General features: G+C 43.5%; 1 protein-coding gene across 4 annotated transcripts in view; it reads left to right on the top strand.

Annotated features, from left to right (window-relative positions):
- The window catches only part of ARHGEF10L (Rho guanine nucleotide exchange factor 10 like), a 640,241-nt gene that overhangs the window by 363,689 nt on the left and 260,333 nt on the right, over window positions 1-16,219 (top strand). For 3 of the 4 annotated variants that reach the window (XM_078643336.1, XM_078643335.1, XM_078643337.1), the window contains exon 8: window positions 14,551-14,659. In XM_078643336.1, coding sequence (XP_078499462.1) covers window positions 14,551-14,659 — 109 coding nt within the window. Of the gene's footprint in view, window positions 1-11,693; window positions 11,982-14,550; window positions 14,660-16,219 lie in introns of those variants that run through there. The other variant, XM_078643338.1, reaches the window with a different exon arrangement.

The following is a 16,219-nucleotide window of genomic DNA, read 5'->3' as shown; positions in this document are numbered from 1 at the left end:
ATTTGTTGTAAATGCCCCCAGACGCTCTTCAGGTACCAGGATTAGGAGAAATCTTCACTGGCTCCCGGTTCATGCCAGGATAAAATTCAAAATTCTAACCATTACTCACAAGGCGCTTCATGGTACGGGAGCTGAAGGCATCAGGACCTTAGTGTCGACCTATGTCCCCGGCAGAGCCTTGCGCTCTGCCAGACAGAATTTGTTGACCATCCCCCGAGTCGCTAAAGCGAGATGGGGAGGTAAGGCCTTCTCCTCTCTGGCCCCTAGACTCTGGAACGAGCTCCCTTCGGAACTCAGGGGCCAGGAATCTCTTCTGCTCTTCCGAAAGGGCCTTAAAACTCTACTCTTTACTGAAGCCTACTCCTAGGCCTCTACACCCTGTGTCTTTATATTTGTACCTGGCTTTATTCCATCCTCTGCGCCTTGACGCCTTTGGGCAAAGTAGCACTTTACAAATCTCTATTCAATCAATCAATCAGTCCTTGGTTGGGCTGTCTGAGTGGGGCATAGGGCAGTCATGGGTAAATCTCTTAAAAATAGATTTTGTACACGTCCAGAGTCTGTGGGATTACTCTTAACTCCGTTAGTTAGCTAAGGAGGACCTCCATCAGTCTGTCTGAGCTGGGTTCATTTCATCTTGCAGCAAAGACTGGAACTGCTAATACTTCGGGTTTAGTAGGGGGTACAACCAGCTGATTTTAAACAACTGTTGTAATTATGCGAATGTGGCCCAATCACTGTGCCACATAGTTATGATGTATGGCATACACAGCTGTTGATGTCCCTGTGGGGTCTTCTCTTTTTTCTGATTGGTGCCTTAATCAACTAAATCAGACCTTTGAGGAGTCTCTTCCAGAGAGACCGCAGGGATCTTCTCCACAGCATCCTTTACTTTACAGGCTGCTGGGCACTGGTTGCCTGATGAGTATTGTGATTTTCTGGTGATCACGTAGTAAATGGGCAAATAAGCCCCGGAAGCAGTTGTCAGCCATGCAGGTACTCTTAGCAAATACACAAGCTCTTCATCTAAAAAGAATGTAAACTAACTCAAGCATGTTTGTTGCAGTTTGTCATTTAAGGGGAAAAGCTAACCATGGATTAGTGAGAAATTAAAAGCCTTTAGTCTAACTAGAATTGATTTTATTTGGTATTGTGCCCCCTCTACACTTTCACAGTGTAGGTTTTGTGGTATATCATGAGATTTTCCTTGGTATCATCAAATTTCATGCATCTCATCTCATGGCTCAATGACAGCTACTGACAGTCTACCTGCTACTGACGCGCTCTGTACCTTCGTATCCCCCATTTGAGACCTTTTCATATCCTTGCACCGACATGCCAGAGTATAGGCATGCACCATATTAAAGTGCGGGCTGAGCTGGCCAGTGTGCATAGAGCTGGAAGCTGAGTAGCATGTTGCCCACATCTCACCCTGCCTCAGCAACGAATAATTCACTTGCATCCAGGACATGAAGGGATGGTCTTCTAGTTCAACTTCCACACAGCATGGCTTCATTTAGATTGATTTTTCTAAATAACACGTTGACAACTTCATTTTTTCAGACTTTAACGTCAACATTGTAGCTCCCTTTAAAACTTCCTTTTGGGGAAAACTCACAAAAATCACAATTCCTATTTAACTTAAAAGATGCCCTTTTTCGCAGTGAGGATTGTAATTTTAACTGAAATGGAGAGTTGTTCAAAAAGAAACAAAGCCCCCAGTCCTCATTCAAGGTTCAAAAGGGAGATGAAGGAAAATTCTGGGCGTACCCAAAGGGCAGATAGATCTCCTAGAGCGAAAACTAATGGGGAGGCTATGAGGAAACCTTAAGATAACTTGATATTAAATCTCCTACAAGGATGAAATCTACTTTAAAGGTGCACAGTCAAAATGTTAATATCATAATAATACAATTATAATTTGCACCCTCGACATCTGCCTGACTCAAAATAAGCCATTCTCCCTCATCTGGCCACTCAGATGCAGAAATAGGTCAATACACCTATCTCACAAACACAGTTGTTGTGTCCACAGAAAACCACTCCCAAGCAGGAGAGAAGCAGGCCACTAACCAGGACATACTAAGGCCCTGCAACAGTTTCTCACTGCTCAGGTCAGTGCTGAGTTTATACAGTGACACCTGTCTGGGATAACCATGTAGAACCTCGGAAGGCCGTGTTCTACGTCCACCATCACCATCAGCAAACTTCTCCAGAGAGGTGCAGAAGGGATGTCTTAGAAGACAGACCCATGGTATCACCACACAGATGCTTAACTTCTGCTCCACGATTGATGAAGGGCACCTGAGATGCATCATAGGAACACTTCCTTCACTCTTCCTTGGTAACACATGTACCATATCCCTTGAAGCTCCAAACTAACATGTAGGTAGATGTAGTACAACACCATCCTCATTTCCAAAATATGGGCAGTCCTAAAGTGACTTCTCGGGTTTACATGAAAGTGAAAGGCACATTCCAAGTATTACGTAGCTTTCTTTGTTGTGGAACTGCAGATGTAATGGTGCTCCACAAGAAGCAGTAGATGTTCACAGTGTAGTCTCCACCTTCGGCTGGCTCTCCCGTAGTCTGAGCACGTAGAACAGTCATCATATTCCACAGTGACCAGGAATGATACACTAATCACAATATACCACACCTACCCAAACAAATTAATCTAAAAGGCGGTAATCAGGCACCTTCAAGAATAAATGAAACTGAACATTCTCCTTCGTGATAGTCATTCAAGGTTTGGACCTATGAAGCTAAACGGAATCCACACAAATCAATGCAGAGATGAGCACCTCCAATTTCTGAAAGAAAGTAAAAGTATCAGCCTTTATACTACTTAACCCTCAGTAGTTCATGACAGTGGATCAAAGCATATGTGGGTACTTTAATGGGGCGGACTTGATCCTTTCTGTACCATCTCATTGAACTACTCAACAGTCATACTCAACTAATCTAGATTGTATTACGTGTGCCATCCTACTGCACATTCTTTACTGCCTGTTGTTGAATATCGGTGTAATCCTCCAAATGTACCTTTTTGAGCTGTACCAAATCAACTTCCAAATGCAGGCACACAGCACCCAATTCCACGTCATACTGGAAAATATACCAGAAAAGAGACTGGAGGTTTTAAGAGTATATTGCATGTTTGTGTGACTGAAGTATGGGTGGGATTCGTGTGTGATGTATGCTTGAGGGTTTGCGAGGGTTGGAGTGACTTGATGTGACATTGTCTTCCTGTTTGACTGCCTAACTTAATACTTATGAATTTATGTATAGGTCATTCAAAGGATCACAGTATGGCCATCAAGTGGTCTCCCATTTGAATCAGCCAACTCAAGGCATCACTTGTGTATCCTGTACATCCGGCATATGAAGGGGCCTCCCCTGCATCTGTTCCACAAAGATCTCAGCACATTCTCCATTTTAGCTTGGGCAGCTTCTGCAGGAGGCTCTAGGGGATTCTTTAATCCTTAAATTGTCTTGCATTCTCCATTGTGTCATTTATCCTCACAGGATTCTCTACTGCAGAATAATCCTCTAGGGCCTTCTCAATAGTTTGCTGCATGTGCTCCGTCTTGGTACTTTGTTTGTCCATTGAGGCCACCACCCACTCCATTCTTCTCAACATATATGTTAAAATGTTCTGCAACATCGGTTTTACCCTCTGGGGCAGTATGTTGTACACTGACAGAGTCGAGAAGTGTTTTCTCTTCAGATGTAAGGTATTTTTTCTGGATGGGCGCACCACCTGCACCTGTTTTGCTTTCTTCCCTACCATGGTTTATAAAGGCGGTGAAGTCTGGGTGGAGATCAATCAGTCACTCTTTCTCTTTCCCCACTATCATCTGGGGAATGACTTAGGGGTCCTAAGGTAATCCGATGATCTCTTGGCTGTCCCCCCTAGCCCTCAACGTAGCTATGGGTATCGTTGTTCTTAGGCTGTAGTCAGTTAACATACAAGTCTCAAACAAACCTGTTCTCTCCCCTTCTCTTTTTTCTATGCACTCTGACGAGAGTGCAGAGAACAAGCATTGCCAAAGCCTATAGGTCTCACCTATTCGCTTTGGCAGTCGGTGGGGTGGAGGTAAGGAACAAGAAGGCGTGTGCATTAAGCTTCTTCCCTGCCCTTGTGTTAATCATGACTCAACCCCAACACATGGAGCATAGCTTGATTGAAGGCAAGGCGCTGGCCACCTTGGACTAGTATTGCATTGCAATGGTATCCGTTTGTCTAGCAAACAGGGTTTCTGGAAAGTGTGTCACTGGACATTGAACTGAACTCTCCTGCTCAGGATTGATACTTTCTACATAAAGTCAAACTTATAATTCAGAAATAAACATTATTTAACATCCTTATTTAACATCAATGTTTTGGACTTAGCGAGGGTAATCAAAACACACAGGATGAGTCTAACTTCCTATGCTGACGACACTCAGCTGGTGCTAGCAGTCCATAATGATGGGGAAGCAGTTGCGGCCAAATTCCAGGAGGGAATGCCAGCCATCAGCTCCTGGATGTTGAGCAACTGCTTAAAACTAAACTCTGATAATACAGAGGTAATTACTTTTGGCAACCTCATCCCAGGGTGGTCCCCCACCTGGTGGCCCCATGAGCTGGGTCCGCCTCCAAAACCTGTCAGCAAGGTCAGAAATCTGGGGGTCCTGTTCGACGACAAGCTCTCCTTCACCCACCATGCAAATGCTATAATCTGTTCCTCCTTCTATATCCTCAGGAAAAATAAGAAACTATTACCTTATCTTCCCCTCTCAGCCGGCAAAACACTTGTCACCACACTAATCTTTTCCAAAACTGACTACTGCAATGCACTCCTGCTCAATGCCCAAGAAAAAGTCCTTGGCAAGCTTCAGTTGGTTCAAAATTCAGCAGCCAGAATTCTACTCGGCATCCCCAAATTCAGACACATTTCACCTGCCATTCGCCAACTCCATTGGCTGCCTATCAGAAGCCGGACCAAATTCAAAGCTCTATGTATCGTGTACAAAGCGATAAATAATTCCGGACCACAGTTTCTAAAACAAGCCTTTTCCCTATACACACCCAACAGACCACTACGCTCCTCCACAGCTCATCTACTACCTGTCCAACGGACCAAGAAAGCTTCTTGGGGAGACCGGCGCTTCCTAGTCTCCACAGCCAGGCTTTGGAATTCCCTCCCTCTCCTCATCAAAACCAGTCTCACACTCATCACCTTCAGGAAACAATTAAAAACCTGGCTTTTCAGCCAATAACAACCTGCTTCTGCATTTTTTTCTTTCTGGGTTCAATCCAAAAGCGCCGAGACACCCCAGGGTATTTGCGCGCTATGCGAATTGCCAAAACATAAACATAAACATGAATGCAGGCTAGGTGAGTTTTTCTAACACTTTAGAAGTGTCATTTGCATAAGCTGAGTACAACATTTGCCTGAAACACCCTTATCCAGCAACACAGGAAGAGTGCTTAGAGTTCTCTTGCGAAGGCCGCTCGGGTGGGAGAGAAGGCGGAGCCCCGACGCTGACTGCTGCAATAGCGGCTGGCATGGATCGAGAGTAGCGGGGCAGAGGGGGATGGTGATGTAAATAAACTTACCTTCTCGCCACTCTCCCGCACATTGTCTCAGTCTCTCCTCTCTGGGGCCGGAACAGGAAGCAGACAGAATCCCTCCCCTAAGCTACAACGCTGCAATACAGCTTTGTAATTGGTCTGAGTGCCGTGGATCACGTTCAGCCAGGGAATGGGGCCTGGGCATGTTCACCACGCAGGCTGTAATGCAGCATGTAGAACATGCAAAGTACGCAATGACTGTTTAATACTGCCCGAGAGGGCCGGCCAAACAGTCATTGCGCACTTGGAGTGGGCAAACCACTCCTCCCAGAGCAACCCACCCTCCCAGCAAAGTTGTGCAGCAGGAACAAATGCAATGATAATAACTTTGAGTTATTATCTTTGCAGTAGTGGGTTGACGCTGGACTGCTGTGCTTTGACTGCCTCACGGCCTCTGTTTCTCCTTCGGGAGATGGCACCGCATCCTGTGCAGTTGCCTGCTGGGGGCCTTGATTTAACTTCTGGACATTTAAGGCAGCTCTACCCTCATCAGCTTCATGAAGGTGAGGAGAGTGGACAGGGGGCTAGCCTACCAGATGAAATAAGCGCTGCCTCTTACCAGAAAGGAAGCACTCACTGCTAGGGGATGTGACTACCGCAGACCAAAGGTTTTAATTCCAGAGAAACTAAAGTTGAATATTATCTAAGTAGACTAGCTTTTTGAGAACCTAGTTTGTACCTGCCCCGTTGGTTGTGAGAGCTGCAACGGGCAACAACAAAAGGATGGATGCAGCCTTTTACTGAAAGAGGTGGTGGGGACGGACAACAACCAAATGATAGAGGAAGAGTGAGTGGGTGGGGGAAAGCAGCAACAGGACACCCAACGCAGTGAGGGCTGGTGGGGGCAAGCAACACTGAAGAGTGAGGGAAGAGAAAGGGAGGGGCACTGAGGGGGGAGAAGTACACAACAAGACAGTCAGATAAATATGGCACCCTCTGATAGAGTACTGAAACCGAAAGAAAAAAATTGTGCCTAAAACAAAAAGCGGTGGAGGGACACAAGTAATGCATCCATGCTCCAGGCAAGCGACAAACACACGGAAAAGGAGGGAAGCCTGGTGCATCTGGCCAATAAATCGCAAGGAAATGAGTGAAGCAAACCACTGGTAAGTAATGAGTGGGCTCCAAGCCCACTGACAGAACAAAATGTCTCGAAGATACAGCGCATGCGTGGTTTAGGCGAGACCTAAAAAGCACACAACTATGCATGGAGAGAACATATGGCCCTTGCCTACTCATGTATGAGGCATTTACCCCTTTGTGTATATGCTGTGTCAAGGCATTTGTTAAGTTTCCTTCACGTTGTGGATTCTTGGGGAGTTCATTATGGAAGTTAGGTTCTTTTTTGTCCAAGGGGCTTGTATGTATACACCGTGGGTCACTTTGTGCCATTAAATTAAAATATATATTTGTCTCAACACCTTGAAAGGGTTAACATCCAAAAATCTGGAAGCTTGATCGGAGTGGGCCCAAACAAGATAAAGCATACTGCAAACAGCATATTAATATATACTTTCATAGTGAACATACATATAGCATGCCTTACATGATTTCTTCTACACATTCGTGTGCAGGGTCCCAGAGTTTTTCTGTGAGTCCGTCCCCTGTGCAGCCAGCTACAAAGCCTGCTTAGTCATGGTCCCCTCTTCATGCCTCTTTCTTCTTCCTCCAGACACTTCCTGTTTCTTTCTCACTCTGGGAGGTTTTTCGTCCTTACTTTATTTCTTTGACACTGTTTTCTTATTTCCCGTTTCTTGCTCCTTTTCTCTTGTTCTGGGTCACAGTCTGGTGATGAAACCGAAGTCAATGTCACTCAGAACGAGTGCCGGTGTTGTCACCTGTGACTACTGGCACCCGGAAGTACTGGAAACAAACAGCCACATATTACCATCAAGCTTGAGAGACGACTCACTTGTTCTTTAGCTTGTTAAAAATCCGCACTTTGACTTTATCAGTTGAATATTTTACAACCTGTCAGCGCTCCCGGTAGTGTGACTAGACCTTTACAGTTTTAGATTGTTTGTCGTTAAGCTGTTAAAGGAGCCGTTATTTCTAGCATGGTAACAGTAGCACACTGTTTTGAATAATGGCTTGTACGAAAAGTAATTTCACTCGTTTCAGAAAGAAAGTATTTCTGTTTTATCCAAACTGGGCCTGCAAAATCATTTTAAATGCAACCCTACATGTGGACGTTCATTTTAAGAACTGGTGTCCTGCGATTGAACCGAAATACACGACAATTTGCTTTGAAATGAAAATGACTGGTTCCTCTCTTGCTGTTTAATTTACATTTTCATTTGGCCTTTCATTCGCTGCAAAATTGCAGTGAGAATCTGCTGGTGACGTAGCATCATAGCAGAACTAACTTGCTCCCTACGTCCAGACCCGAAGACGTCACCACTTTGTGTATGAAGCATTAACAACATTCACAATATATGTATATATATCTACATACAGAGTGTGGAGTGGATAAATAAAACATCTTGCCAATATACCCTTGGGTGTCCGTTACTCTCTCTTTTCGCCGAGAGGAGGTCTCGAGAGTGTGGAGGATTGCAGTACATGTATATATATATATATGAGCAACAGGATGATCAGCACCCACTACATCCAATTTGAATTTTGCTTCAAGATTAGTCTTTCACATTTAGATAAGTCACAAATGGTTTCATGGAGACGTATTTTAAATTTTTCAAATTCTTCATTCTGTTCAAAGCCTTCCAAGAGTAGCCAACGTGTTTCGTCCCGTCTTGGGACTTCTTCAGGGCTTGGTCACATACGATGGATTCCTATCTGTGATGTATCGTCTGTTGTAAACCAATTCATGGAATTTATTGGTTGTCTTTTTAAAGATGATGGTTGTCAATCCAACAATTTCAATGGGATTCGTCAGAAGTGATTCAGGCCAATGTCGGCCACCACATCTATTGCTTGCGGTAATCAGTGGAATCGAGCTGTCTTCGCGCGTAATTTCCGTATTCAGTGTCAAAATGTTTGAATTGGTTTACAAGAGATGATGCATCACAGATTTCTATATTTTAACATGGACTATGTGTGAAAGCCCATTGAAGGGCTGGAAAGTATTGAGTGAACCTACTATGTCCAGAATGCACTCTGGATGATTTGATTGTGGAAGCTCATGGGTGCCAATGATTTGAATAAATTCAAGTGTGAAAAACATAGTAGTCACGTGAATAATTAGCCGCATGTACCCGTGAACAAGATGAATGAATCGAAACGCGACGGGGAGGTGCACACTGTTCCATGTTTTGAATTTATTTAAGAAGATTGCTACTGTTCGAGGAATGCATCTCCTCATTCTTGGGACTGATAAGGAGTTTGTTTTGATATATATATATCTATACACCCATATATCTATATCTATATCTATATATATATCTATAACAGTTAGATAATATATATTGTGTTTATTTATCTCAAAATCCATAAAAACTTCTCGGTTGCCCTGATGGTCTGGGTGTCTGGAGAGACCCCAGAGCTGAAAGGAAGGTGTTAAAATGCTTCTTCTCTCTATAGGCGGTCAAAGTGACTGAATGGGGGGGGCTGTCCCGTGCTGACGTAAGGAGCGCCTCTTCCCTCCCCCTGAGGTGCTGCAGTGATTTATTTTTCGTCCTCCTGTTGCAGTGGAAATCTCTTGTTTGACTCCTCACCCATTGTGTCGAGGAAACTGCAACTTGTGTCTGGTCGTCACTGGGCAGCTCTATTCCTGTCTATAATCGGCCATTAATATGGCAGACTTTCTGCAGTCACAGTGGAGAAGGCCTTGCCAGACCGACCTCACAGCCTGCCCTTATGTTATTTTATGAAATCTTTAAAGCGTGCGATTACCAGAGGTTTCTTGGCACTATCAGAGGAGGTCAGAGAGTGGAGACTTAGATGTTAAATTGCCAGGTTTTTATCTTCTTCCTGAACAATGTCAATGTTAGGAGGCTGACCCTAACCAGCAGTAGGGTACAGGCTGTGGTCCTCAACAGTTAGGCTCCCTTCACCCAAGGAGTGGGATAGGGGCACTTTGGCGTCAAGAAACCCGTCTGTGCTGGACGTTGGTCCAGCTGAGCAAAAAGAAGCTAAATTGCACTCACGGTATTGGTCGGCAACTTCTGAATTGGCCTAAAAGGCCAGGAGCTCGGCCAGTTGAAGGTCCTAAAAGGCTCTCCTCTTGGCTGCAACAGAGGGAGCGGCTAGGAAAGGGGTTAAGGCAGACGGTGCAGCAATAATTGGTAACAAGAAATTAACTACATGTCGGCTTGAACACCTTGGGAGATGTGAAGGTTGCTGTACCTAGTGGGTCTTGTTATTCCTAACAGCATGGCCACTGTGGATAAGAAAAGATACAGCGGTAGCTGCAAAGCAGACATGGCACTCACAACCTGGATTAAGCCTAGATAGCAATAAGAAGACAGAAAGAATGGTAGCAAGGGAAGTCTAGAACCTGCAATGCTGAACTCCGAAAAATGATTATATTCAGTGTGCAACATCATTCTGTGAATGTGCTATTGGGCCTCTTCCGTCTGTGAGTGGTGGCAGTGAAATATGGGGCTTATGATGACAAACAGTGACCTGATATCTTCAACAACATGATAGTGTAATAGTAACTCGTATATAATTCCTTCACATGAAAATCAACAAATACTCTCAACCTAGGAGCTGATGTTGCAGGCTAGCTCTTAGATACCATTCCCCCTTACAATAATCAGTTGACGGCACACACTCTCCCTACAGGATGCCAGACTATGGTACTCCCTTCCTGAAAAACATAAGAGACCCTGACAATCACTAGGAATTCAAATGAATAGTTAAGAACTGGTTATTCCCAACCTAACCATCATTGGCAACCTGAGGCACCATCTTCATGAAGATAGGATTCAAACAGTGAAACCCGGCCGTTATGTACTCTTGACAGAAGTTCGATCGAACTTGACAAACTCTTTATGGAAGAAAAAAATCAAACTTATCGGCAGATAGACCCTAGGCCACTTTTAGTGCTTATGAAAGCATATAGTGCAAATATTGGCTCCAAGGCAAAAAATGCAGGGAGTGCAGTTTCGACAAAAATCCTCCCTTTATTTGCTATAACCCCACATGGAGAATTGACGTTGGTTTACAACTATGAACTATCCCTCTCTTTCGCTCCTTTCCTACTATCGAACGATCCCTCGTGTGCCCACCATCCTCTATAAGCCCTATTCTCCCTGTGCTTATTCTACACTGCCACAGGCTCCTTTGTCTTTGTTTTCAATTATGTATCTCTGTGAACTGCTTCCAACGCGTTCCATAGACCACAACCTCTCCTTTCCTTAAACCAATAATACTGTATCCCTTCAGGCCCTCCTTTCATCCCACCAGTCATTGGATGATGCCAGAGATCCCCAAATGATTTCATCAAACTCATATTAATTGAATTTACCAAAAAAGAAACGGAAGTAAATCCATTAAATGGTTTCCCAGAACTGAAACCAATAACCAGTTAACCACTGGCTTTTACCACTAACCTGGGTTGTAACTTGCTTCGATGCATTGTCAAGGGTCGCAAGTACTCTACAAGATATAATTACAATACAATACCTTACATCAACTGTTGCTTATAGCGCCATAAAACCCCACAAAATACAGGAACTTGTGCTGTAACAAAACATTTTTTTTAAATATTACAGCTATAATTTTATTTCTATGAACCTCCTTAAAATATTTCTTGGTCCTACTCAGATTGTTTATTGTATTCCAATCTAGCAATCTTTGTAGTTCTTGCTGAAGCCGAGTAGCCCCTTTCCCGATATGGCCAGTGCCCTTTTAGTCACTTGGGATTTCCGAATCTGTGATTTTTTTTTCTCCAGACCAAACTTAACTGGTAACCTGCCAATTTTGCAACAGCTGAAGCTGCCCTTTCCGGCACACTTCTTCCCTTCTTTGATTCTGGTTTTGTTTCCTTTTTGCAGTATTTTGCTGTAACTAGGCTTAAAATGCCCTCTCCCAGCACTTGGGTTCACTTTCTGTTCCTTATTCTGATGGAGCACACACATCTATATATATATCTTGTGTATATCAGATTCTCGGGTGTTGGTCTCGGACGGCTGGAGGCAACGGGGGTGAGGATCTGCCTGACTCCTGATCAAGTCAACGTGGAGATGCTGAAAGTCGGACCAGGATGCAGGCAGAAGCCATGACTGTCAACTTCTGGTTAACTAATGAGTCTTATCTGGGATTTACGTTGGAGTTGTGCAATTGCAGGTCATGTTGGCTGTTGCTGCAACATGCAGGCGTTGTTCCTGTGTTAGAGGTGGACACATTCGGAACCTAGTTGGACTCCAGCCTCCATATGCAGATGAAGTTTACAGTGAAGGTTTGAACCTGATTTTATGATGTTGAATTTATGGAGGTCACCTGTCCGAGATTCATGCAAGTAGTTGGAATCTAACTAATTTATTCGGGAATATAAACTTTTGCCTATAGTGACTCACATTCTGTTTGCGGTTGAAAATTCTAAATTTGGGCAGAGAAATGTTGTTCCCCTATGGGAATCCTAAATGCTTTGTTCTATAGAGAGCTTCATCATGAATCGTTTGATCCGGCTCAAGGAAAAGTTGGAAGCTCATGGAACCTTTTCTCCTTTACCTCTGGGGATTACGTTTGCTGATTGCAGCCTGGTTGGATAACGCATTTCTTCACAGTGGGTGGCTGGTGCTTTCATGTGTGCTGCTGAGCAGGCTTTATCTAGGACAGAACATGTCCATTCCCATGCTCTTGTGTTACACATTTGAGAATTTATATACCTTGACCTCTGGTCTGAGCTTGCTTGGACTTTACATGAGGCTTTCCCATGCAGTGGAGGATGCCACGACCACTTCTGAAGCTGTGATGCTCAACCCATTTGTCGTTAGGTGATCTGATTTGAGGATTTGTCCGTGGCTACATCCAGGCACTCTCGAGCATTTCCAATGTGGGAATTTGCTAGAGTCTCGTCAGTGATTTTTGTGGTAATCCAAATTCTCTAGCTTCTGCCCGGTGCTTCTTCAGCTCAGCTTTTCCAAGAGTCTTCCCCTGTGCGTTTTAGATGTCTCTGTTTCTCTTTTATGCATATCTTCTGCTTAGAGGCTCTAATCGTTGCAAAAAATACCCACCATTATGATCCCCACTGTGCCAAATCTTGCATTTGCTCCTATATTTTATTTAATGTAAGCTTCTCCTGAGCTCTTCTTAAACGTTGTGCTGCTGTAAAATCTGAATTGCTCTCTCTTGCTCGTTCTTCATTTCATAACTGTTTTTTTTTCAGATTGTTTGCCGTTAATTTTTTTATTTCTAGATTTTTCATTTTTAGAAACATCTTCTTCTATAGAAGATATCGCTCAAAGTAAGTGTGCCCCCTTCACCCTTACAGATCGTCATTCAAACAAGTAGAATGCTGGTCTCCCTTTGCCAAATATGCATAAAACCTACCTCCCACAATGCATTGCGAGACTTTCGATAGCAGAACATTGATGAACTTAGGATGTAAGCCTAAAAACAAGCAAACATAATAATTGAACTGGGGATCAAGGAGTCCTGTAGTCAAACAGTTGTTGGGATTAAGCCGGCTTACGTGGAAGGACACTACAGCCACAAGGTTCCATCCTCACTGCAGCTATTCCTACTATGTTGGGATCTGTTCTCGCCAGGTTCCTCCTTTCCATTTTTTGGGGTAATCGTCTCTCCAGTACTTCGAGAGAACAATATGGCGGTGTAAATCTCTTTATAAATGTAACATAACATCAAAGTTAGCAAATGAGCCATAATACCCAAAACAGATTTTCATAGGCAGAATTCTGACTTTTTGCCAGCTGATTGACTTTGGCTGGCCTGTGAAATCACAGTGACTGGGTAAAGTGTGACCTGTGCCAGAGCCAGTACTGGGCATTATTTTGAGTGCGCCGGTAGCCCACCTGGTGACTTCACCTGAGTAACTAATAACCAGGGTACTGGCAGCTCCAGGGGAAAACGTTCCTGGGAAACTGCAAGTGGGACAATGAGGATCAAATTAGGAATTTCCAAGGGAATTTGGCAATTTCTAATTTTCTTCGAGCGTTTCAGACATACATCCTGGCTGCTTTCACCTCTTAGAGAAACTAAATGGATCTGCTGTGTTCCGACGTGCCCCGAACTAACGATGAACACAGTAATTGCAGTTGACTGCCCCATTTACATATCTTGGCCACTTGTATTCGAGACCAAAGAATATATTGGGACAATACAAGGTTTTATTTTTGCAGACAAAAGTCTGCTTTGCATATCTTTCAAATAGGAACAGTCCAAAACAGAGCGGGGTCAACCAAAGAATGAAGAAAAAAATATGGACTGGATACATTCTGGAGAGAAAATTAATCATGACAGCTCAACACATTTGCTTGATCCTCTCTTAAGTACACTGAAAGTAGACTTTATTCTTCTACTTTGGTCTGTACCTAGTGTAACCTAAAGCTGCCACAATATCTGCTTTAATAGGTATTACAAATGAAGCTAGTCAATGAGAAGTCTGGCAGTTGTATGTGGCGGGCAAACTTAAGGGGAGCAGCCTTTAAAGTTACTTGAGCTGCATGGCCAATGGGAAAAATAAATCAACCACCGTACCTTTGCTTTGTTTCTGAGAGGAATCAAAATATCCTCTTTTAGTAGTTCACCACCTTTTTATATCTGCTTTCTAATGCGTCAGATGTGTCCTGAGCACTTAATGGTCCTCTTGGAATTTCTGTGTCCTTGACTCAACTGGGCATGCATTAGGGTTGGGTCATGGTGGCAGAACTTCTTCTGTGGCCAGTCTAGCCAGCGTGTCTTGTTTTGCGTGTGTTTTTCGTTTTGGGCGAGATGCTTATTGTTTTGCCCGCTTTCTCATGTTGTGTATGGGATCTTTTCTTCTCTCCCCACCCCCCCATGCTCAGATGACACAACTGATGAAAGCGGCAAGGAGCAACACTAAGGACGGCCTGGAGAAGACACGGATTGCCATGATGCGCAAGGTGCCCTTCCTTCATCGTAAAGAGACCGCAGGTAGGCATGCCACCATTTCTCATTCACAGGTAGAGTTCAAAACATTCTGAAGTGTGAGTCATGGGGACCGTCCATGCCTTATACTCTGATAATCGCAAGGAGTAGAATATTGAGCATCAATTATTAATTGCAATATGATAATTGCATTTTCCTGGCATGTTCTGAGACATTAGATACAGTGTTTAATTTGAGCCTGTAGCTCCCGGTACTCAGCACCATCACTTAATCATCAACGCCAGTGCTTTTCATGAGCACCAGCTAAGGGCGCATTCATTTATGGTAGGCACATTAAGTCATTTGCCCAGAATAACAGGATGTTGAGCCAAAGCCGAGACTTGAACCTGGTTCTCCAGCTCCGAAGTCGGCAGTTTCGGCCATTAGGCCACATCATCTTCCCACTTTCATGTAATTGAACCTGCTCTGAAGACGGCAGGTGCAGGCTGCCTCCCGACGTGAGCCCCAACACTTACGTTTTTTACAAATTAACCACTGATTAGATGTATTGGAATATTTCTAAACATTTCTTTGGGTGGTTTGTGGTCAAAGCTCATTCAGGGTGTCTGGTTTCCTACAAAAGCAGGGTGAGTCCGGTTGGTGCAAATTAGGAACAATTGCTCTCTGATGTCTGTTTAACATATGGAAAAAACGTCCTTATAAAGTGAGGAGCAGGCAGAATTAAGTATGCAATATATGTGAACACAATATAGACATACACCTATTATTCTCCAGACAATTAAATTCAAATAAATATGTAATATCATGAAGACAAAGTTTAGGCAATTTTGGGAAAAACAATGGGACATGTACGGAGACTTTCTTAGCTCCGAAAAGATCATTCTTCCCTTTAGACACAGAAAAAAGCATATTTTGTTAATAACATCCAAAATGGAATGCAATTATGGATACCCTGGTGAGACAATTGTCAAAAAATAGTGTCAAACTGCAGATGGAAGTGTAGTACCAACCACGAGGATCGTGTCAGATTGAATAGAACCTGAGCAATTTAAGGTAGTTGGTGAAGCTTACACGTAGGACAAATTATCTATTTGCACTGAGCGTCAGGGCCTCAGTAGTCCAAGAGAAGCTTCAAAGATCTGATTCTTATAGTTATTGTTGTATGTAGTGCCAACACGGCCCAAAGTCGTTAATGTGCTTTACAAGAAAAACACTAATTTAAAATAGAAAGTGAGGCGACCTCAATGAGAACTGTCTAAATAGCATACACAGTATGGGAAAGAAATTGAAAAGTATATATGCAAATAACCGGAAACACTTGTAAGAAATAGATCAAATAAAATAATGGAATGGGTTCCAGAATGGGATATGAATGCACAAAGAGGCTGATTTTTGTGTGGCTGAAATCAGGGGAAGGTAATAGCTGTGAGAAGTCAAAGGTGAGAAAAGAGCAGTTGGAAAGTAAAGCGGGTAGGGGTAGTAGTGAAGAAAGATTCAGGACCCAATTCAATTAAAATACATGTGAGAGGGAGGGAGGCAAGTGGCCGATAGCCATGCAGGAGTAGTAGGAGTGAAGTAAAGAGATAATCAGGCAAGGATGTAAGC

This window comes from Lissotriton helveticus, chromosome 5_1, assembly GCF_964261635.1.
Source record: "Lissotriton helveticus chromosome 5_1, aLisHel1.1, whole genome shotgun sequence".
NCBI lineage: Eukaryota > Metazoa > Chordata > Amphibia > Caudata > Salamandridae > Lissotriton > Lissotriton helveticus.
The sequence above is the reverse complement of the archived record's forward strand: the minus strand, read 5'-3'. Positions and strand labels throughout refer to the sequence as shown.